At 38.0% G+C, this 24,751-nt stretch overlaps 2 protein-coding genes across 9 annotated transcripts in view; one reads left to right on the plus strand and one right to left on the minus strand.

The window, feature by feature from the left end:
- The window catches only part of SMYD4 (SET and MYND domain containing 4), a 74,866-nt gene extending 72,619 nt beyond the window's left edge, over positions 1-2,247 (minus strand). For 3 of the 7 annotated variants that reach the window (XM_077165491.1, XM_077165488.1, XM_077165492.1), the window contains exons 1-2: positions 1,789-1,960; positions 859-1,000 (exon numbers count right to left, since the gene is read on the minus strand). In XM_077165491.1, coding sequence (XP_077021606.1) covers positions 859-1,000; positions 1,789-1,825 — 179 coding nt within the window. In that variant the 5' untranslated portion in view covers positions 1,826-1,960. The other 4 variants (XM_077165489.1, XM_077165494.1, XM_077165495.1 and 1 more) reach the window with 4 other exon arrangements.
- A 91-nt stretch (positions 2,248-2,338) lies between these two features.
- Positions 2,339-24,751, plus strand: part of RPA1 (replication protein A1) — a 66,579-nt gene continuing 44,166 nt past the window's right edge. The window contains exons 1-4 of one of the 2 annotated variants that reach the window (XM_077165498.1): positions 2,339-2,508; positions 9,485-9,535; positions 10,589-10,667; positions 11,315-11,423. In XM_077165498.1, coding sequence (XP_077021613.1) covers positions 2,476-2,508; positions 9,485-9,535; positions 10,589-10,667; positions 11,315-11,423 — 272 coding nt within the window. In that variant the 5' untranslated portion in view covers positions 2,339-2,475. Of the gene's footprint in view, positions 2,509-9,484; positions 9,536-10,588; positions 10,668-11,314; positions 11,424-24,751 lie in introns of those variants that run through there. The other variant, XM_077165499.1, reaches the window with a different exon arrangement.

Below are 24,751 nucleotides of genomic sequence, written 5' to 3' on the forward strand. Positions count from 1 at the left end.
CTCCTTGAAAATGCCAAACATGCTCCCATCTTAGGGTTTCTCGCTCTAGTCTCTGCCTGGAGTGCACTTCTCTCAGATATCTACTTTGTTAAATCCCTTACCTCCAACTCTTCGCTGGGGTTTCACTTTTTCAACGAGGCATAACATGACCATCCTATTTAATACTACAACTGCACTCATTCTGAGCACAGCCAGTTTTCCCTAGCTTGTTCTACTTTTTCTTTTTTATTGTATTTATCACCTTTAACATATTACATGCTTTAGTTATTTATGATATTTATTATGTACCCCTCCTCGCTTGAATTAAGCTCCTAAGGGTAAGGATCTTTGTCTATTTTGGCCACTTATGTATTCTAAGCATCTAGTAGTATTTGGCACAAAATAGGTGATCAATAAATATTCATTGAATGAATGACATTTTGAGAAATTCCTGCGTCGTGTGTACTAGGATATAATGTAAAATGTTTTTCTTATTGAGTGCTATAGTTGAGGGAATTCGAAAACTATGGGGTTTAGATTATATGATCTCTAAGGTCCTCTCTAAATTTGAGCACTAACGAATTTCCGTGAACAATTAATAAATCTCTTTAATACCCTTTAGGCGATAGCAATGTTCAGAGCACGGTGACTACAGCAAGGTATTGAATTATTGAAACATAACACTGACACCAAGAAAGCTAAATAATCCTCACTACTTGTTCTATGATTGTACATTTAAAAAAAGGTGAAAACTGTACGAAGAATTGCTGAATGCCCCTACAACATAAAAATCTGAAATTAACCCACTAAGAAGAGATATTACTTCAGAGCAAATGACAAATGAGAAAATTTTCTAGATTAAAATTTCCAGTCACTTACTGAAGATGTGAAGAACACTGAAGAAAGATAGCACTCAAAGACTTTGCTGTTGAAACTGTGACCTGAATGGAGAGTGGAAGTAAAGACCACTTTTTAAGTACATATGATTTCCACTCATCCACAGGCAGGTCCATGCTTAGACCTGCAAAATGAATAAGAAAATAAGGAATCAGATTTCTACAAAAGCACAAATTCTAGGTAAGTGTGAAGCAACAAAATAAATTATTTTGGTCTTTTCTTTAGTTGTTGATATGGATATTTTGTTGCCTTATATGTCTGAGGAAAGATCTACATTCTCTCACACCAACTCATACAACATCCTTTCATTCAAAAATATTTATTAAAAGCCTATGCTGGTACCAGTCCATGCCAAAAAAAGGCTATGCTATAGGCACCATGCTAGATAATGGTTATGTAACCATGAATCAAATTAGTTAGCTACCATCCCTGTGCTCTTGCAACATCCATCCACCTTAGTAGCTCAAGTCAGAAATCTAGGAGTCGTTCCAGATTTTTCTTTTTTACTCACCGGAGAAACTCTTCAGTTAACATAACATTTCTATCACTTACATAGGTGTTTTTTCCTTCAAATTCCCTTTCACTCTTTCAGTTCAGGTCCTCACCATTTCTAGTCTCTCTGACCTCAGTTCCCCTCCACCTCCATCGTCCACATTGCAACAGAGAACAATCCTCTGCCTTAAAATTCATAAACACCCCTCCTATCACATAGGAACGCCCAATACAAACCCTTCGTTATTTGCCCTTTAGTCTTTCTTTCTTATTCTCAAGTCCCACTTCTCCTTCCTCTGTACACGACCACGCTGAACTATTCACAGCTTCCCCGTCTCGTCTCCCAGGTTGTTAAACTGTTTCGTATCTCCAGTGTTTTTGCATAGCCTTTTCATTCTGCCAAGAACACCCTACTGTCACCTGAGCTCCACCTGGCAAACTTCCACACATCCTTCATGACTCAGTTCAAATGGCCGGTGATTCCAACACACTTTGTGTCTCTCCTGTGGCGTACCATGTCCACCTTGAGTAAGTGCACAGCAGCAACTCCCCGGACAGACTGTGCACGTCGGGAAAAGCTAGAACTCGTTCTTATTTACCTTCAGAGGCCTCTAAAATGCCAGGTTCGCAGCCTAGCAGCAGCAGGCGCTCAAACCCGGTCGCTGAAGGAAACCAGACGCCGCTGTGACTATTTTTAGCGGCAGAATTAACAGGGAGCAGCTCTAACCGTCCTCTGCCATTCGCTCCACCAGCCAAGGGCCAAAAGCCCGCTGGGAAAGCTCCCAGAACTGGGCCACGGCAGCCTCCGCTCGCGCTCCCCCAAGCTTTGGCGCGCCCCACAACTCGAGACTCCTCCCCTAGGCTCCGCCATCCGGCGACCAGGCCCGGAAACGCCTGGGGGAGGGGGGTAATTACGTAGGGCGCCCGCCACGTCCCGGCCAATGCGGTTGCAGCTTGGCTTTAGGCCCGCCCCCGCGCCGCGTGCAAGGCGGGAGGCTGCGGTGGCGCGCACAACTGTTCGGGCCGATTGCTACGAAGCGTGCGGGACCGCGGGAGTGGAGTCCTAGCTGCGGAGGTGTCTGAGCGCGGAGTCAGCCTGGCGGAACCATGGTGGGCCAGCTGAGTGAGGGAGCCATTGCGGTAAGGAGGTGTCCGGGAGCCACGCCAGCGGGGGTTGGCTGTGGGCCCTGGAGGTGGGGAGTCTGGACATGTCCGGAGTGGAGAAGGGGAGGGGAGCTGGGACCCGGTGGGCAGAGAACGCGGTGGGGGGCGGGTGTAGAAGATGCGGGGAGCCGTAGGGGAACTGCCCGGGTGCCTCTCAAGTACCGTTACTCCTCAATGGGTTTTCCCTATCGTCTTTTAGAAATGCTCACCTTTTTCCCACCCAAGAAAGCAAAACAAAGTAAACTTTTGATTTCTCCCCATCTCCCTCCACCTGTCCCGCCCCTCCCGCCCCCCACCAATTCACAGCTAAACTTCTCCGGAGGGTTTTCTGTTTTCATCTGTTTCATTTTCTCACCCCTCAATAACTCTTTAACCCACTGCAATCAGTAATCTCCCTGATCACGATAGAAAGCTCTGGGTGGTGTTACCAGGGGCGTCCAAGTTGCTAAATCCAACTTGACACTTTTCAGTTTTCAATTTGTCTGAGTTATCAGCTCTTTGAGTCTGTTGAACATTGCTTTCTGTTGACATTTTCTCCTCTTTTGGTTTCCGTGACTCAACTTGAGTGATCTTTCCCCATCCTATTTGCAAACCCCTCTTTGTAAATTTTTAGACTCAATCTGCTCCAGGCCCTCATCTTCCAAAGCATTCTCATTATCATCTGTATGTCAGTTGCTCACAAATTTTCTTTGTTCCAAACTGCCTTTTACTCTGAAAGACAAATCTCTATAATCTGTCTGCTTACTTCATGTCTCAAAGGCATCTAGTCATCTCAGCATGTCCAAAAGCAAATACATTATCTTCCTTTCTATGGCTGGGCCTTTTGATTTTTTTTTGTCCATCTGTGGCATCTTTATCTCATGAGGTATGCTAGCCAGAAATTGAGAAATCGTTCTTATTGCATCCTCCTTCATCCTGGAGGTCCAGTCCTTCACCACATCCTGTATGATTTTATTACACTTAAATCCTGTCCTGTATAATTTATTCCTCTTAAACCCATCTATGTTTTCCCATCCACACTGCCACTCTTATTTCTAGGTTGGTCTACTCACTTCCTCTCAGTGTACCCTCTTTCCTCAACACTCCTAGTGATTCCCATCCCCTGTTGCAAAAATATAAAAACTGCTTCAGTGGCTTCCCAATGGTCTTGGGATAAAGACCAGAATTCTTATAGTGGATGCAGGGTCAGAGTTGGTTGAGCCTACTTGTCTCTACAGCCTCATCATAGTTCCACTTGTTATGTCTTCTCCAAGCATAGGGCCTTTATTGTCTTATATTATTATTATTTTTTTTAAGTTTAAATTCCTGGTATATTCTACACTCTTGTCTTCCATGTGGCCTTTGAACATGCTTTTCCTTTTTTCTGCATCCTGGATGGGCCTTCATTTTCCCCTCTCATTAACTAACATAATGTTGAAATAGGTCAGTAGTTAACTTCCTCAGAGAAGTCTTTGACTTCTTTTGCTAGGCTAAATTCCTTTATTTTGAAACCATAATCCCTTTTCACTTACTAACTGTATGACTTTGGGCAAGATGCTAAACTTTTTTCTGCCTTTTTCTCCTCTGTGACATGAGGGCAATGACACCTAGTACTTATTGCATAGGGCTAGTGGGCGGATTAAATGAGTTATTCCATTTGAAGTGCTTAGCCCAGTGCCTAATACATAGTAAGTGCTCAGTAAACTTAGGTATTGTAATAACCACAGATGTAATTTACTTTTATTTGTTGGTTATTTGATTCATATCAGCTACTGTCTTTGCTATTGGATTTTAAATTTCATGAGGCTCGCAATCACTTCTGTTTTTTTTACCAGTATAGTTTCCCAGTACCTAGAGCAGTGCCGGCAGGATTCAGGTTTGCTAATTGCATGAATGAATGAGGCAGTGAAAAGTAAGGGGTGTTTGAGACAGAGATAAATAAGCAAGAAAGGGAGCATGGGAAATGGGAAGGGGTAAAGCTGTTGTAAGAGTTGAGTAAATATTTGAATAAATGAGTGTTGAGACCTAGGAAGTGATTGCAAACTGTAGTCCTCATTCATATTATTGTAGTTGCTTTAAGACAGACTAGGGTTCTTCGCTTTTACAAAAATTATTTTTATTTAAATAATTTGATAAGTGAGTTTTCCCTATGTTCAGATCTTTAGAAATACATTTCCAGTGTTGGGTGAAGTATTTGCATTTTACTCATGAATGAAAAAGGACGTTTTCGAGCGTGTGTGTGTGTGTGTGTGTGTGTGTGTGTGTGTGTGTGTGTTTCTGTCTTAGTGGTGACAGACAACCTCTGTTCTCTGGTGGTATAGAACCTTTGTCAACTTTGGTCATTGGCCAAATTAGATAATATCATTTTAGTTCAAAAGGCACAGACATGAAAGGATGGCAGTAGTAGAGGCTTTTTGGGCAAGAATTAACATAAAATAAAAGATTATGTTTTCCACTGTGGCTGTATCATTTTATATTCCCACCAGCGAAGTACAAGGGTTTCTGTTTCTCTGGATCCTTGCCAAAACTTGTTTTCAGGTTTGTTTGTGTTATTGTTTTTTCCTTCAAAAAATAGCCATCCGAGTGAGTGTGAAGTAGTATCTCATTGTAGTTTGAATTTGCATTTCTTTAAAGATTATCAATGTTGAGCATGTTTTCATGTATTTATTGGCCACTTGAATACCTTCTTTGGAGAAATATGTCTGTTCATATCCTTTGCCTCTTTTTCAGTTTGGTTGTTTGTCTTTTTGTTCAGTTGTAGGAGTTCTTTATATGTTTTGGTTATTAAACCCTTATCAGATATATGGTCTTAAACTAATAATCTATTTTGACCAGTAGCAACTTAGTTTCAGTGTACAACTCTCTATTCCTATATATCTCCATCCTTCTCCCTTTATATTATTATTAGCTCAGATTGCGTCTTTATACATTTTATGCCCATTAACAAGATTTAAATGTTATTTTATACATTTGCCTATTAAGTCATATGGGGGAGAAAGTAGTTACTAACCCAAAGTACAATAATATGGGATTTTATACTTACTTGTGTAGTTATCTTTACCAGTGTTCTTTTTTTTATCTCTTACAGCTTCAGGTTGCTGTCTAGTGTCCTTTTATTTCAGCCTGAAAGATTCCCTTTAGAATTTCTTGTAGGGCAACTCTTCTCATAGTGAACTCTTTTAGCTTGTATTCGTAAACATTTTATTAATTTATCCTTCATTTTTAAAAGATAATTTTGCTGGATAGAAAACTCTTGGTTGACAGTTTTTTCTTTAAGGACTTCAAATATGCTATCCTACTGTTAGTGGCTTCCATGATTTCTGATGAGAAATTTGCTGTAAATCTTATTGGGGATTGCATCTCACTTGCTGCTTTCAAAATCCTCTCTTTTTTTATGGATTTTTACAGTTTCATTCTAATGTGTCTTGGTGTGTTTCTCGTAGTCTGCCTGCTTGGAGTCTATTGAGCATTATAGATGTATACATTTTTCTCTTTCATCAGATTGGGGAAGTTTTTGGCCCTTATTTTTTCACATACTTTTTCTGCCCTTTTCTCTTTCTTGTTCTTCTAGGGCTCCAGTGATACACATGTTGGTATGCTTGATGGTGTCCCACAGATGCCTTAGGCAATTTAAACAGAAATTGCACAAGTATTTTTCCTTGAGATAGCAGTCATACTTCAGTATACAACAGGAGTACTTTGTGCATACTTTCATATTGTTAAACAGAATATTAAAATTTTGTGTATTCAAGGGTTGAGATTTAATATAATGGGTAATTTTTACTGCTTCATCAGGGCATTCTTTTTTTCGGGGGGCGGGGGGTGTTGGTAAATGGTCCGAGAACCGAACCTGGGTCTCCCGCATGGAAGGCTCGCATTCTACCACTGAACCACCTGTGCACTCTCATCAAGGACATTCTTAGGTGAACTTCCCAGCCCTCCAAAAATCCAAGGCAATGAAGAATACAATGACTCCTAGTGTAGTAGCTATGCTAAGGGACTAATCGTTTTACCTACCATTGCTTTGCACTATTAGTGCAGATGTCAACACAGTTGGTTCCAGGATAGCTCATGAATTTCAAAAAATTATTCAGTACTTTGAGTATTTAGTATGATTTGATTTGTTATAAAGCATTGTCATAAAAGATCTTATTAAAAATGGTTAAAATGGGAAATTTTGTGTTGTATGTATTTACCACAATAAAACTTAGAAAACAGAGCAAAAAGCCAGGAGTCTAGAGACCAAAGGATCTCTAAGGTCCCTTCCGGTTGTTAATGACATGTTATTGTGAAGTTCAGCAAGAAGAAGTGAGTGTACTTGGTGGGTGAACCTGGAAAGGGCCTGCTGATGTGGTAGCAGGAACGGCACTGTAGCTTGCAGCCCATAGTGAGAGTTCCTGCCTCAACTGTGACTTCTAAGAGGAAGAAGAGCTTTAAAAATGATCATTTCAGTGCTAGTGAGACCTATGTTAGAGCCAGAAAAAAAAAAGTTATTTCAATATGGGGAGAAATACGGGAGATTTATTAAAGGGAGACTATAACTTTTTTTTTATTCTGAATATTTTTTCCCGACATTTTATTTTGAAAATGTTCAACCATATGGAAGAGTTGAGAGAATTTTCAGTGAAAAATTCTATACAATCACCAACTAGGTTCTACATTAACATTTTACTATATTTACTTTATCACATATGTCTCCTGTATATCCTGCAAGCCATCTTTTTTGTTGTTGTTATACTGTATGGTAGGGTCACATTTCATTCTTTTTCTATGTGAGTGTCCCATTATCGTAGTACCATTTGTTGAATTTTTTTTTCATGTGTGGAAGTGCATGGGCCAGGAATTGAACCTGGGTCTCCTGCATGGCAGGTGAGAATTCTACCACTGAACTACCCTTGCACCTCAATTCATCTTTTTTAAAAATGCTTTTCATGGCTATATAAGTCTAAACATGGGGTAAAACTAAATGCATACATACATTCACATACACAGATGAGTGCATGCAAAACTGGGTTAATCGTATAAAACTGAACGCAATCAAAGGATTGTATTGGTGTTGATTTACTGGAGGTGATTTGGGATTGTAATTCTGCAAAGTGTTACTGTTAGGGGAAACTGGGTGAAGGGTATATGGACTCTGTATTATTACTTAAAACAGCATGTCAATCTACAATTATCTCAAAGCTGAAAGTTAAAAATTGTTTTTTAAAGGACCTTATTAAATTTATTGGTGCTAGCAGCAGATGAATACCAGCAAAACAGCAAGTCCAGCAACATCTATAGATTCATCCATTTGTAAGACAAAAGTAAAATTTGGCAGGTGCAACGTTAACTGAATGTTCATGATGCATCTAGTTCTTTAATTCAGCGCGTAGCTGTTATTCTAAAGTGGCACAGCCATGATTTCTTTTACTGACTTCTTATTCAACAGTATAAGATTTTATTCATCTCTCAGATAATTTTATTGTATTGAGTAATGAGGCTGAAAGGGGCAAATGAAGTCTTCCTGTTATGATAAAAATAGTTTTGACTTTATGGATCCCCTAGAAAGAATCTTGCATCCCATAGGAATCCTGGGATGGCAATTGAGAACTGTTGCTCCAGGGTTGCAGTTCACATCTTTAACTTATCACAGACTACTTTCAAGTAATATTTTGTCTAGTAACTTTTTATTGGATACTGAATATTATGAATGTTAGATTGTTATGTCTATTATTTGTATTTCTTCAAAGAGTATTGAGCTGTTTTGGCCGGCTGTAAAAATTTACTTGCAGATCAGCTTAATTCTTTTAAGACTGGTGTGTATCTAGAGTAACTTTTATCTCGGGCTAATTTCTACTGGTAAGGCAGGGCCTTTCTGGAATCTCTACTGAATGCACCAAGTTTTCAGTAGCTGGTTGGAATGCAAACATATCTGAACACTGTGTGAGCTCTGGCAATTTTTCAGCGTCTAGCTAGCTCCCTGTTAGTTATTCTTTACCTGCCTTGTGGAATCTTATTCTTTGTACGCACATCTTAGCATTCGGCCATCTACTCAAGAGAACCGCCGAGCTCTTTCTCTAAGTTGCTGTCTCCTCTCTGGTATTCAGCCCCCTCACTTCCCTGAACTCCAATCTTTACCTTCAGCTGAGCAAGACTGCCATGTTCTCCTTCATTCCCTTCTATGCACTACTGTCCAGAAAGTGCCTCTTTTCAGAAAGCCAGGGTGATCGTAACATTCCCTTCTTTTGTTTCCCTTCTTTCTGGGACCACTGTCTTCTTCTGCTTGTTATCTGGTATTTGAAAATAAGATTTATTTTTGTCTAGTTTTTTCAGTTTGTAGTTGGAGGTGCTAGCCTGTTATCATTTATATCAGAATGACCAGATGCAGAAATCAGACAACCACTTTAAAATTTGTATTTTTAGTTTTTATAATGGTTACCTTTATATGATGACTTTAAAAAAAAAAAAACTAAACTAAAAACCTGACTGACAGTTATTCTATTTTTTAATTAGTTTTATAAATGCTAATAGAGTCATGAGATTTAAAATTCAAAAGGTACAGAAAAAGATACAGTAGAAAGTCTGCCTCTCACTGTGTCCCCTACGCATCTACTTTCTCTCATAAGCAGGAACCAATGTTAAATAAACAGCATCCTTTAAAGCTGTATAGTATTCTGTTGTTAGGATTTACCATAATTAATTTAATTCCCTATTGATGGACACTGCAGGGACGTTAATGTACATATGTGATACTGGTATTTTAGATGTGTTAAGTCTATCCTTGTCAGTAAGCATGTATCTCAAATTTTATGATTTTATGATTTGTCCGGAGTGACAAAACTTCAACTAGATTTTCAAATGATAAGCTCTGAATAGGCTTTTTTAACGATGTTATCTGTAGATTATTCCAGCTCCCAAACTATAGACATCTATCAGTTTTCAAACGTGATTAGAGTGTGTATCTCATAATAACCTGTTTTTACTCTTTCAGGCTATAATGCAACAGGGAGATACATCCATAAAACCAGTCCTCCAAGTCATTGTAAGTACCTCCATGTTTTATATCAGAGATTTTTCTAATCACGTGTAATTACAAATTACGTTTTAATAAAGGCAGTATAGAGTTGTCTCCTTCAGGAATTTCTCCCCATTGTCTCAAACATGCAAGTCCAAGTTGTGATCCTGAGAGAGAAACCAGGCTCTTTTCTAAAGAATATTTTGGTTGCTGGAGTTAGATCTTTGGTTGTTGACATTTAAGGCTTTGCCTCTGCATTCTTTCCAGTTGGTAGATGCCGTAGTAGTGCTGTCTACCATTACAATCACCTCCAGACTTGCCTTCCTGCCCTTTTTTTTCTTGCTCAAATCTGCCTTATAGATGTCTTCCAGAGAGATATATCTGAAATGAACTTCTCTGCTTACAATTCTTCATTAATCTTATCACTCACTTAAAGGGTACTCAAACTTCACTGGGAATTAAAAAATAAATAAAAGCAGAATCCAGGATCATACCATCGAGATTCTGAGTTGGTAGGCATCATGGTCTCCCCCCTCTTCCAAGAGTAATCATCTTAAGGTTCTGTGTTATTTTATTGCCTTTAGAAAGCTGCCTCTGATCTTCAGGTTGGGACAAATGTCTTGGCCCTGTGCCCCCATATTATTATGTGCATGCGTCATCTCTGCCTTTGTCCCCACCCCTACTGTAAGCTCCTTCAAGGCAAAGATTTTTTTTGTTCATTTTGTATTTGTAGCATAAATTCTTCCACAATACCTTGCATATTAGGTGTCTTACTACATATTTTTTAAAAGTTGGTTTTCAATAAATTTAGAATTAGTGGGGAGAAAAACTCAAGAGTTTTCTCAGCTGATTTTGTTATCTGAGTTATCTCAGCTGATTTTGTTCTTAGTGGAGAGTGGTTGGATGGGAGAATCATTTAATCCAATTTTCTTTTTACTTGAATTTAGGCATCAAGAGAATGGGCGAGCAGGTTCAGTTTGTGTAGAACTAATGGCAAAGCTTAGTTTTTGCCACTTAAATTTACTTATCCCCAGGGACTGGGCAGGCAACCTGGCTAATGAATCAGCTTTTCTCTCCTAGAACATCCGTCCCATTACTACTGGGAACAGTCCACCCCGTTATCGATTACTTATGAGTGATGGATTGAACACTCTGTCCTGTGAGTATGATGTATATATCTAGAGATTTGTATTTAAATAATAAAAGCACATGCTACACTTTGAATTGCAGTAATTTTGGGTATTACAAAAATCAGCATTTGCTTGGCTGTGCAGTTCATTCAGACAGAATCACAGCTGGCAGAGAGCAGTCTAACAATAGACTAGATCTAGTGGAAAGCTGCCACTTGGCTTAATTAATTTTCTCTAACTGGTACTCTATGTTTTCTTTGATTAATTTCCCTCAGGAAGATATTGACATTTAGTAAATGTGATGCGTGAGCTGTCCTATACTTGCTTTTTTAGGGTTTTAGTTCTGTGTTGGAAACTTTAAAGGGAAAGAATTTGCAGAATATGTGCTTGATACCTCTAGTCACGATATGAACGGCCTAGCAAGTTCTTTTTAGTCCTTGTTATGAAACTTGAATGATGGAAAAAAATTATTCTGGGCACTTTAAGAAATGCATACATTAAAAATAGCAGGTGTCTAATGAAGAACAAATTATGCTGTTTTTCATTATGCAAAATCTGTCTAATTTTGATTCAGGAACGTTTTAAGGCTTTTTTGTAGTTAGCACAGGTGTGATTGGCTTTCAGATTTTTATGATTGAAATATTTTAGAGGCTAAAGTAATCTCTGTGCTTTTCAGCTTTTATGTTGGCAACACAGTTGAACCCTCTTGTTGAGAATGAACAGTTGTCCAGCCACTGTATTTGCCAGATTAACCGATTTATTGTTAACACTCTGAAAGATGGAAGGTAAGTGATATTAATTTCTGATTTATTATGTCATTGAGTGGGGACTCTAATTTTTGAAAAGAGAAATTGATTGGTTGCCAGAATTCAATTAGGAATCAAAAATTCAATGATGAATTATCATCTTAGAATTCACAGCTATTTACTTCTGAACTCAGGTACTTAAAACATGGTGCTTGTGGTGGTTCCGCAGAGCATGAGATTAAAACAAAATGCTGAAATCTTATTTTTAATATCTTCAGAAGCACTGTTTTTAGGAATCTTTCCCAGAGTATCTTTTAATGGAAAGGGCCCGTTGTTAGAGTAAAAAAGATAAAATGAATTAGTTAATTCTGCTCTTTTTGCAGTTTGTAATATTTTATGGTAAGTGCACTATTCAGCCCATATACAAGTAGGAGGGCATCTGGGGTTGGGGGAGATGGGCCAGCAACAGATTATTGAAGACTGAGTGGAGTGAGGATGAAGTCCAAGCAAGATAAAGAGGGTTTCAATTCGAGGGAAGGGAGCATGGAAACCATGGAGGGGGTGTTAGAACCCATGTGGGGAGAGGAGGGTGTTTGTTTGTAGTGGGTTGTGGTAGCCTGGAGCTGGGTCTTGAAACCTGATCTTGGTGAGAAAAATGTGTATATGCAGTGTTTGTGTAGTGGCAACCCATTGGTTACATATGGGGGAAGGTCTAATAAATAAATATACTCAGAAATCTGAGATGCTGGATTATAATTGAAGGTATCTAGGTGAATTCAAGGTTTTCATTATCCAGAATTAGATATGTAAATGCATTTGGTTTGTACACGTATTTATGTTTTCTTTATGTGTGTATGTAATTCCTAGCTCTGTCTATTGAGAGAGCTTTCAGCAGCAATACTGCCACGTGCTTCAGCACCTAGATCTTAGTTTTTTTTAAATGCTATTTTCCACTAAAAGTAGGGCTTCTTGGAAAGTGACTTGTTTCAGGCTGGGAAATTATAAGATGAGCAACAAGTATCTTTTGCCAGAAAGTAAGGAAGCACCCAAAGAGTGATGGGGGTAAAGGGGATGGCATGTGAAAACGATAAAGATACCAGCAGTCAGGGTCTTCTGGCCAAATCTAGGACAATTTAAAAATCAAAATAAATAATGGTAGTAACAGATCTTTGAGTGAAATAGGAGTTTATAAGTCCATACTAGAATAAATGAATACATGGAGGTAAGAGAAAGCTTTTCCTTAGAATAGAGTGCCATCTGATGAATGTAGAAGGAATAATGGAATGAGAAAATCACCATTCAGCAACCATCACAGTAGTAATTAATTTAGACAGGAAACATCAGTGGATACTTTATTAGTTTCCTATGGTTGCTGTAATAATTTCCACAAACTTAGTAGCTTCAAACTATAGAACTTTATTCTCTCACAGTTTTGGAGACCAAAAGTCTGAAATTGCTTTCACTAGGCCAAAATCAAAGCAGGGCACCTCTTCCTTGAAGGACTTTTGGGAAGAAGCTGCTCTTTGCCTCTTCAGGCTTCTGGAGGCTGTGGCAGACCTTGCTGTGGCCGCATCACTCCAGTTTTTGCCTCTCTGATCACATTATCTTCTCCTCTTTGTGTGGTGAAACCTCCTTCTGCCTTGCTTTTACAGGATACATTTGATTGAATTTAGGCCTACCCTGATAATCCAGGAGACTTTCCATCTCAAGAGCTTTAACTAAATTCTATCTGCAAAGTCATTTTTGCTATATAAATTAACATCACAGGTTCCGTGGATTAGGACATGGTTTTCTTTTGGCGACACCATTATTCAGCCCACCACAGATGTTAACACCATTGGGTAAAAGTTTTATGAAGAGTAGATTATTTATGGGATTAAAACAGCCCCTATAAAAAAAATTTATAGGTTTATTATAGTGGGGAAGGTTAGCACATAGCACCTTACTCTTATAAATGTTAATATTGCCAGTAAGGAGACAAATGGAAATAATATATTACTTGATAGTGTGCAAGGAGAGGAACACAGCATCACTTCTGTGATATTCTTGTCAAAAATGCATAACCTTTATCAAACCATGAGAAAGCTCAGGCAAATTGAGGGACATTATATACATAAACTGGCCTCTGATCTTCAAGTCTCAAGCATGAAAGTCAAGGAAAGACACTATACCAGATTGGATTGAAGGAGTCTAAAGAAACATGCTAATTAAATACAATGAATCATCCTTAATTGGATGCTATAAAAACATCTTTGAGACAAATGATGAAACTTGAATGGATTCTGTGGATTTATATGTAAGTACTGTGTCAATGTTAATTTTTTAATTTGGATGATTGTGTGTTAGGTAGAAAAATGCCCTGAAAGTATGGAGCATCATGTTGGAAACTTTACTATCAAATGGTTCAGGAAATGGAAGTTTTTTGTACTATTCTTACAACTTTTCTGTAAGCTTGAAATTACTTTTAAGTTATATGAAACAATTTTATATGCTGTGTTTAAATTAAAGCATTTTTTAAATAATTTAACACATAAACTGAAGGACCCACTTAATATAATCAGAAAAATGTTTCATTACCATAAGAGAGCACTTTCTTTAAGATCCCATTAAAATTAAAATAAGGCCAAAAACTATGGGCAGAAGTTTTGAACAACCAGCCAGAACTATCAGAAACATCTTTCATTAACTTCCAGAAAACAGTTAAAAGGACTGCAGTAACAGTATGAGCCATATCAAGGAAAAGACCACTTGAAAGTGGTAGGATCTCATGGTACCCTGGCTAGCCCTTCCTCCATCACCTCACCAGCTCAGGACAGAGGCTGCCCATGCTCTCAGTGCAGATACCTGGTCCCAGTTCCAGAGGGAGCAGAGTAACCCTCCTACACATGCATGTGTGTCTGGCCCATTCTGTCTGGTGGTGGCCTGAGGGACTCACTGTCCCAGAACATGCCCTGTAAATAGAAGGCAGCTCACCAAGCTCTCCTAAAGAATGAGTTCTCCTAAAGAAGCCTGGGGCAAGGGATTGCTGGCTTTGCAACATGCAGAATAGTGCACAGGGCCCTGAGGAAACTTTCTACTGAAGAAGGGACATTTGTATCCATGTCAGTGGGGAATACCCAAGATAAGAGGCAAGTGCAGAAAGGATGTGGGCAACCTTCGTGCTTTGGCCTGGAGCTATTCCCTAAACTCATTGTGTGGATGAGCCCTGAAGGTGAGGGTTTACATAGGTCAATGTGCAGACTGGGAAAGGTGTTTTATTTTTTTCCTCCAAGTTTAAGGAATAGATGCCCTCAGAGTCTAAATTCCAGCGGTAGGACAGTAAAATATCAGAATGTCCAAGTTGCAACAGAAAATAAAAATCATACAAAGAAACAGGAAACAATGGTGCACACAAAGTAGAAAATTAAGCAGAAGAAACAAACATTGATGAAAAACAGACCTGGGACATACTAGACAAAGTCTTTTTAAAAATGCTCCTACATATACTCAAAGAGCTAAAGAAGAACATGGACAAAGAACCAAAGGGAATCAGGAAAATGCTAGGTGAATACAAACAGTATCAACAGAGAGATGGAAATTATGAAAAAGAACCAAACAAGCTAAAGACCACAGTAACAAATTAAAAATTCCTAAAAGAGATTCAGCAGTAGATTGGAGCTGGTAGAAGAATCGGTGAGTTTGAAAATACACAATTGAGGTCATCCAGTCTGAGGAGCAGAAGAAAGAATGAAGAAAAGAGTACCTGTGGGATGCCATCATACACCTTGTGGAGACCCAGAGGTGAAGAGAGAATATTCAAAGAATTAATGGCTGAAAACCTCCAAAATTTAACAGAAAATGTAAATATAAAGATATGCAACCAAACAGGATAAACCTAAATAGACCTACACTACACCATGTTATAAACAAACTGTTGAATCCCAAAGATAGATAATTCTGAAAGCCACAAAAGAAGCAGCATGCCACAAAAAGGAAACCTCGGTAAGTTAAAGTGCCAATTTCTTATTGGAAGCCATGGAGGAAAGAAGGAAGGCAGTGGGTTGACATATTTAAAGCGTTGAAAGCAAGAACTGCCAATCAGTAATTCTATATCTGGCAAAACTATCTTTCAAAAAAAGGGGAAGGATTATAACATTCTGGATAACCAAAGCAGCAGGAGTTCCTAAACACTAGAACAGTCCTACAAGAGACACTAAAGAGAGTTCTGTAGGTTGAAAAGACTAGACAAGATCAAAACTGCATGGAAAAATCTGGTAAGGGTAATGACAGGCAAAAATATGAATGCTAGTACTATTGTAGTTTACTTTCTTTTTTTTCTTCTTAGAGGGTTTAAAAGACAAATGCATAAAATGTAATGAGAAATCAGAGGCTTTGGACTCATAATGTATGAGTGTAATTTGTCAAAGAACTGTTTAAAAGTAGGGGAATAGAGGGTTATGGGACATAGTTTATATGTATTATTGAAGTTAAATAGGTATCAAAGCAAACAAGATTGTTACAGATTTAGGGTGTTTAAATTTAAGGCTTATGGTAACTACAATCAAAATATCAGAGAATATGCAAGCTCATAGAGAAGAAATTAACTACAAGTTGCCAGCAGTGGTCAGGAGAAATGGGGAGTTCGTGCAGACTAGTTGAAGGGTTTCTGTTTGTGGAGATGGGTAAGTTTAGTGGTGAAGGTGGTTAGGGTACTTCTATGGAATGATGTGATTAATCCTCCTGAATGGTATGTTTGGTAGTTATTGAGATGGGAAAGTTTGTTGCATACCTGTTCCCATAATTATAAAAAGAAAGAGCAACTAAAGGGACAGTGACAAAGGCAATGCATGATCCTGGACAGGAACTAACATATAAGGAAAGAAGGGTACATAAATAAGCCTCACGAGAGCAAGCCTCAAGATCAAGGGCCTACCCTTGGGAGTCCCTAATATTTGAGATAGTTTCAGGGGTTTCCCAAGTGGTAAAGTGAAATAGTTCCATATATTTTCTCCCATCCCTCAAGGGACTTTGTATAATGGCATTAACTTTTGTTCTCAGTTTCTCCCTTAGCTTTTAAGCTCTTTTCTTCTCATTCTCTTATCTCATCTTTTGGCTTTTATTTTATTTAATTCATAGTCTTATTTATTTTACAAACCACACTCTGGGGATTATATTCCCTTTTTTGGTTTATACTTTCTTTTGAACTGGGTTCTTTGTCTTTTACCCCCACCTCCTCCTCATGTTTATGTTGTTTTTATGTGCTGTTATATGTTGCATTATTGTAATGTCATTTTTTTTAAATCCTACTCATGCTTAACATGGACAGTTTTTCCAGACTTTATTTTTGTTCTCATATAATTTAGGCTGAGTAAATCTCCTCACCCTTCCCACTTGGGACCTTTATCTTCTACTGAAAGCCACCTTTGAGTGTTTAATTGGTGCTTTCTATCCACTTTTTTGCCCTCTAGGGCATGAATGTAGAAGGAGGTGGAGAGCTTTACTGGAGTTTACAGGCCTTGCTGGGTGTCTTAGTTTCCCAGCTGCTAAAACAAATACCATACAATGGGTTGGCTTAACAACAGGAATTTATTGGCTCCCCGTTTCAGAGATTAAAAAACTTGCTTCCTCCTGGAGTCTGTATTCTGGCTGGCTGGCAATCTTTGGGGTTCCTTGGATTTTCTGTCACATGGCAATGCGCATGGTAGCATCTTGTCCTTTCTCTTCTGTGTTCCTTTGACTTCCAGCTTCTGGCTGATCCTGTGATTTCTTGCTTTTTTAAAAGTTTCCAGTAATAGGATTAAGACACATCCTGATTTATTTGGTCCATATCTTAACTGAAATTACATCATTAAAAGTTCCTGTTTAGAATGGGTTCACACCAACAGGAATGGTTTAAGATTAAGAATTGTGTTACATAGCTCCAAATCACCCTGGGAATCTTGAGCTTCAGAATCCATTCTCTCCAGTCAAGGATGGAATTCCACTCCCATGGGCTTTGGCTTATTCCATCACCTCAGCAAATGGCATATCCTATAATCTTTCATACTGCTACCGAAAGCCTGTGTATGTGTCAGAATTTATTTACTTCTTACCCTTTTGATAGTGATTTTTTAATACCAAGCAGAGGTTTCGCAGTCATCCTTGTACATTTACCTTTACATGCTCTTTCTGAAAGGTAGATTACTAGAATTAGTATTGTGAGGTGGAAAGACATCTGCTTGTAGAAGGTATATAATTAGCATACTCATCCCCATTGTATAACAATGCCTGTTTTGGAATAGACAATTCCATAGTAACAGAAATTAGATTAGTGGTGCCCAGGGGCAGTGGAATGGGGAATGACTGCTAATGGGTAGAGGTTTCTTTTGAGAATGATAAAAGTGTTCTGAAATTAGATAGTGGTAATTCTGGTACAACTCTGAATGTATAAAAAAATCATTGAAAAGGCAAATTGAAAGGGCATATTTTATGGAATGTGAAATATTTATCAATAAAACTTATTTAAAAGAGTACCATTTCCCCCTTAACTTTATCAACAGCTAGTTATTATTAATTTTTAAAAATAATTGCTAATAATTATTTCAATTTAAATATCCATATCAGTGAGATTAAGCATGTTCTCTTGTATTTATTGAGAGAAAATTATTTATTCTCTAAATAATTTCTAATTTTTTAAAAATTAATTTGTATTAATTAATTTAATTAATTTGAGACCTTTCATGTAAACTAGGGATATTGTTTAACTTTTTGTCATTTGTTTCAAATATTTTATCCCACTCTATTATTTGTTTATGGTGGCATGTAATATGAAATTAAACAGCTTTTGAAAATCTAGTTGTATTTGTCCATTTTTCCCCTTTATTATGATTCTAGGTTTTGTGTCTTGTTTAGGAACCCCCCCCAGCCAGGTTAGAAAAATGTTTTATCAATCTTCAGACACTTCTTTAGATTTTATATATTTTGTTTTGTCTTTATTTTTTTTTCTTCTTGTTGTACGTTTGAAAAATAGACTTTAGTTACTCTGAAATATATTTTTATATAGGGTACGAGGGAACAAATCTAGCTTAATTTTCTTCTAAATAAATAATCCATATCATGGAGGTGCTGCAGATCCCGGTAAGGAGTTTAGATTTTTATTTTGCATGTGATGGGAAGCCATTGGAGGGGTTGGGACAGGAGAATACTATGGCCTGACTTTTTAAAAGTTTTCAAAAGATTGTCCTCACAACTGTGTGGAGAATTGGTGGTTGGGGGCAAAAGTAGATGCAGACAGATTGGTATTCCATATTTCTAGTCTCTTCTGAGTTGGCCTTTCTTTTCCATTTATCAGTTTGTCTAGTCCTTCATTGGTGCCCATAGAGTTTTTTTGGTATTTGTTTCTTTTTGGTAACAGTTTTATTCAGATATCATTTACATGTTATACAATTCACCCATTTAAAGTGTACAATTCATTGGGTTTTAATATATATATTCACAGACCACAGTCTTAGAACGTTTCCATCATTTCAAAAAAAAATCTGTAGCTATCACCCCCAGTCACCTAATTCCCTACTCCCACCTACTCCAGTCTTAGACAATCTCTGCTACTTTCTGTCTCTATAGATTTGTCTATTCTGGATAGTTCATACAAATGAAATTATACAGTATGTGACCTTGTAGCCTTTTGTGTCTGCCTTCTTAGCATATTGTTTTCAAGGTTCATCTTTGTTGCATGAATCAGCACTTCATTCCTTTTTGTAGCTGAATAATATTCATTATATGTGTATGCCACATTTTGTTTATCTGTTCATCAATTGATTGACATTTAGGTTGTTTTCCTTTCGTGGGTATTATGAAAAATGCTGCTATAAATATTTACATACATGTTTTTAGTGTGGACATTTTCATTTCTCTTTGGTATATACCTAAAAGTGGAATTGCTGGACCAAATGCTGATTCTGTGTTTAATTTATCAAAGAATTGCCAGGCTGATTTCCAAAATGGCTATGCCAGTTTACATTTCCACGAACAGTAGATGACAGTTTCTCTACATTTTGCTGACTAACACTTATTATTATCTGCCATAGTTTTTTTTTTTTTTTTTTTACTTTTTTTATTGTGTAGTATAACATATATGCAAAGCAGAGAAAGAAAAAAGCAACAATTTTCAAAGCATTCTTCACCAAGTAGTTACAGGACAGATCCCAGAGTTTGTCTTGGGCTCCCATGATTATTTCAGATTCTTCCTCGTAGCTGCTCCAGAATATAGGAGGCTAAAAGGAATAAATTTTTTTTTTATCATCACAATCTACTCTTTTTTTTTATGAAAAATAATATATACAAAAAAGCAATAAATTTCAAAGCACAGCACCACAATTATTAGTTCTAGAACAGATTTTGAAGTTTGATATGGGTTGCAGTTCCACAATTTTAGGATTTTACTTTTAGCTGCTCTAAGATACTGGAAACTAAAAGAGATATCAATTTAATGATTTGGCAACCATATTCATTTGTTAAATCCTGTCTTCTCTATATAACTCCATCACCTTTGATCTTTCTATCCCTCTTTTTAGGAGTATTTGGGCTATGGCCATTCTAACTTTTTCGTGTTGGAAGGGGCTGTCAAAAATAAGGGGTAGGGAGATGGAACTAGCTGATATTCTGGAGAGGCTGGGTCCTCTAGGTTTCAGAACTTATCTGGTCCAGGGACCCATGTGGAGATTGTAGGTTTCTGGAAAGTTACTCTAATGCATGGAACCTTTGTAGAATCTTATATATTGCCCTAGCTGTTCCTTATGATTTACTGAAATGGTTTTAGTTGGGATTTGGCAAGTTATGATAGGTAGTAAGGTCTAACTGAAGCTTGCATAAGAGCAACCTCCAGAGTAGCCTCTCGACTCTGTTTGAACTCTCTCTCTGCTGTTGATACTGCATTAGTTATACTTTTTCTCCCCTTTTGGTCAGTATGGAATTGTTGATCCCATGTGCAAGGGCCGGGCTTATCCCTGAATCATCTCCCATGTCGCCAGGGGGACTTTCTCCCCTGGTGTCATGTCCCACATAGGGGGGAGGGCAATGATTTCAGTTGCAGAGTTGGGCTTAGAGAGAGTGAGGCCACATCTGAGCAACAGAAGAGGTCCTCCCGAAGTAATGCCATAGAAGGTTTTTGGGTTGTTTTTTTTGTATGTGTAGGCTCCGGAAATCAAACCCGCATCTCCAGCATGCAGGTGAGAATTCTGCCACTGAGTTACCGTTACCCTGCCACAGAGTTTTGTTTGTTTGTTTGTTTGTTTTCATGGGCAGACACCGGGAATCAAACCCGGGTCTCCAGCATGGCAGACAAGAACTCTGCCTGCTGAGCCACTGTGGCCTGCCCCCTGCCATTGAGTTTTTATCTTATTTATTTATTTCATTTTTTATTAATTTTTAAATTTAAAAAATATATGTAACAACAAACGCAAAAATATAACGAAAAACGTGATCAACTTTTGATCATTCCGTTCTACATATATAATCAGTAATTCACAATATCATCACATAGTTGCATATTCATCATCAAGATCATTTCTTAGAACATTTGCATCAATTCAGAAAAAGAAATAAAAAGACAACAGAAAAAAATTCGCATACATACCCCTTACTTTCTCTTTTATTGATCACTAGCATTTCAATCTAAATTTATTTTAACATTTGTTCTCCCTGTTATTTATTTTTATTCCATATGTTTTACTCATCTGTTGATAAGGTAGATAAAAGGAGCATCAGACACAAGGTTTTCACAATCACACAGTCACATTGTGAAAGTTGTATCATTATACAATCATCTTCAAGAAATATGACTATTGGAACACAGCTCTGCATTTTCAGGCACTTCCTCCAGCCTCTCCATTACATCTTGACTAACAAAATGATATCTATTTAATGCATAAGAATAACCTCCAGGATAACCTCTCGACTCTGCTTGGAATCTTCTCAGCCATTGACACTTTACTTTGTCTCATTTCGCTCTTCCCCCTTTTCGTAGAGAAGGTTTTCTCAATCCCTTGATGCTGAGTCCCAGCTCATTCTAGGATTTCTGTCCCACATTGCCAGGAGGGTTCACACCCCTGGGAGTCATGTCCCATGTAGAGAGGGGGAGGGCAGTGAGTTTGCTTGTTGTGTTGGCTGAGAGAGAGAGGCCACACCTGAGCAAAAAAAGAGGTTCTCTGGGGGTGACTCTTAAGCCTAATTTTAAGTAGGCTTAGCCTATCCTTTGCAGGGTTAAGTTTCATATGAACAACCCCCCAGATTGAGGGCTCTGTCTACTGCTTTGGTTGTCCCCACTGTTTGTACTTACATGACTTTAGTATTAAAAATAAAAGTATTTCCATTAAATTTATGGTACAAATAAGGTACCTGCTTACACCACTACCACGTCCAACACTGTTTTGATGGCTCTAGCTAGTGTAGTAAGATTTGAAAACAAAAAACAAAATAAATGACAAATAAGTGATATAAATATTGGAATACATCTGGAATAGATCTGGAGGACCTCTGTTGTTGCTCAGATGTGGCCTCAGTCTCTCTAAGCCCAACTCTGCAAGTGAAATCATTGCCCTCCCCCCATGTGGGACATGACATCCAGGGTTAAAAGTCTCCCTGGTGTCGTGGGAGAGGACTCCGAGGAAGGAATCCAGACCTGGCACCGTGGGATCAACAATTCTATCCTGACGAAAAGGTGGAAAAGAAGTGTAATTAATAAAGTATCAGTGGCAGGGAGAGTTCAAATAGAATTGAGAGGCTACTCTGGGGGTTTCTCTTAGGCAAGCTTCAGGTAGACCTTGCTACCTATCATAACCTGCCAACCCCCAACCGGGACCATTTCAGCCAATCCTAAAGAATACCTAGGGCAATATGTAAGATTCCACAAAGGTTGTAGGCACTAGAGTAACTTTCCAGAAACCTACACCCTCCAGATGGGTCCCTGGTCCAGATAAGTCCTGAAACCTAGCCCAGCCTCTCCAGAACATCAGATACTTCGATCTCCCTGCCCCATATTAGTGATAGACCTTTTCAGTATCAAAATTTAGAATTGCCACAGCCCAAACACCCCTAAAGAGAGATATGGAAAGATCAAAGGTGACGGCGGAATTATACATAGAAGCTAAGACTTAACAAATGAAAATGAATGCTGAATCATTAAATTGATATCTCTTTTAGTCTCCAGTATTTTAGAGCAGCTAGAAATAAAAACCTACAATTGTGAAATTGTAACCCATGTCAAAGTCTGAAATATGTTCGACAGCTAATTGTGGTGCTGTGGTTTGAAATTTATAGCTTTTTTGTATTTATGTCATTTTTCACAAAAAGAAAGAAGGAAAGTCGATCGTAGTGATAAAAGTATTTAAGCCCTCTAGGCTACTGTATTCTGGAGCCGCTAGAGAGAAAAATGAGAGGATTGTGTAGTAGCCCATGACAAACTCTGGATCTGTCCTGTAACCACTTTTTGAAGAGTGCTTTGGAAACTATTGCTATTTTATTTCTTTTCTTTGTATATACGTTATGCTTTACAACAAAAAAAAAAGTTTTAAAAAAAGTAAATTACGCATCATAGTTCATTCAAGAATTCATCATAAAGAATTCTTGGCTTTGCAAATGGATTAAGATGATTCCAGTGCATTTTTAAAGAAGTCCATAAAATGCTATTCACAAATTGTTTTTTAGGAATACATCTATTACATAAACTGAGTGTACACATGCATTCTGTATAGCATAATATCTTTTGTCCTAGAATATAACCTATTTAAAAAAATTTTAATTCGTGGAATAACAGTTTGTCTTATTATTCCCTTTTTAGTGACAGAATTATTTTTTTCACATCACACAGGATAATCTGATAAAAAGGACCATTGCTAACAGGACTCAAGTTCTTGACCATTGCTAACAGGACTCAAGTTCTTTGCTCAGCAGCATTACAAACCTTTTTTCCAAACTGGAAATAACTTTACTTAAGCTGATTACAGAAATGCTTATATTAGTAAGCTTAGGCTAGAGTATGCTTTGGTAATGAATAAATCCTGAGTCTCAGTGGCATGGCTCAATGAAGGCTTGTATCTCACTCGTGACAGATGTTATAGAGCTAGTCACTCTCCTTCATGGCTCTCCTCTAAACAGTGACTCAGGGCCAGGATCTTTCCATCTTGTGACTCAACTATCTCGGAGTCCTGGGCTTTTAGGCCTGTGGCCAGGAGAGAGAAACTTGGATAAGAGAATGACTAGAGAGAGCATGTTTACTCTCAACTGCTCCAGGTTGAAGGAGACATTACTTCCACCTGCATTCCTTCCGTGAGCGTTAGTCACATGAACTCATCATGCTGCAGAGGGATGGGGAGGTGAGATGGGAAATATAAAGGAGCACAAGACTTTATTAGCACGAATAATTTCTGCCAACATGCTCATCATAAAGATTCAAATAAAAAATAACATGCAAATGAAAAAAAAACCATTTCTCTACCTAAAATATCAAATGCCACTGTTCAGTTTTACATATGCATTCAAATATATATATATTACAATTTATTTGAATCAGAATTCAAAGTAAAGCTTACCTACAGTAAGGTGTGCCTTTTGAGTCTCTGAATCTGTAGGTTCCTTCTCCATTTCTGTTTTGTTTTGTTTTTTAAAACATATCATTTGTTCTTTACCCTTGTTCTAGTTTGCATGCTGCTGGAATGTGATATAACAGAAACGAAATGGCTATTAAAAAAGGGGAATAAGTTTATAGTTCTAAGGCTGGAAAATGTCCAGATTAAAGCATGGCTATTGAAATGTCCAATCTAAGGCATCCAGAGAAAAATACCTTGGTTCAAGAAGGCCGTTAATGTTCTGGGTTTCTCTTTCAACTTGAAAGGCACATGGTGAACATAGCAACATCTGCTAGCTTTCTCTCCAGACTTCTTGTATCATGAATCTCCCCTGGGGACATTTTCCCTCTTCATCTCCAAACATCTCTGGCTACATGGACTCTCATGGCTCTCGTGGCTCTGAAACTTTTTCCAAAATGTTTCCTCTTTTAAAGGATTCCAGTAAACTCATCAGGATTCACCTGGAATGGGTGGGGTCGCATCACACCTCTGTGGAGATAATCTGATCAAGTTTCCAACTACAGTGCTGAATAGGGATTAAAAGAAACAGCTTCCTCCAGAAGATGGATCAGGATTAAAACATGGCTTTTAATAGGGTATATAATCCTTCCAGACAGGCACGTTCTACCCTCTGGGTGCTAAAAAAAGACATGTTTTTCCAAATATAAAATACATTCATTCCATCACAATATCAGAAAGCTTTAAACCATTTCAGTACTAATACAAATACAATACAAAATCAGAATCAGTACAAAATCTCATCAGAGTCAGCTACAGGCATGGTCT

Source organism: Tamandua tetradactyla, chromosome 6 (genome assembly GCF_023851605.1).
Source record: "Tamandua tetradactyla isolate mTamTet1 chromosome 6, mTamTet1.pri, whole genome shotgun sequence".
Taxonomy (NCBI): Eukaryota; Metazoa; Chordata; class Mammalia; order Pilosa; family Myrmecophagidae; genus Tamandua; species Tamandua tetradactyla.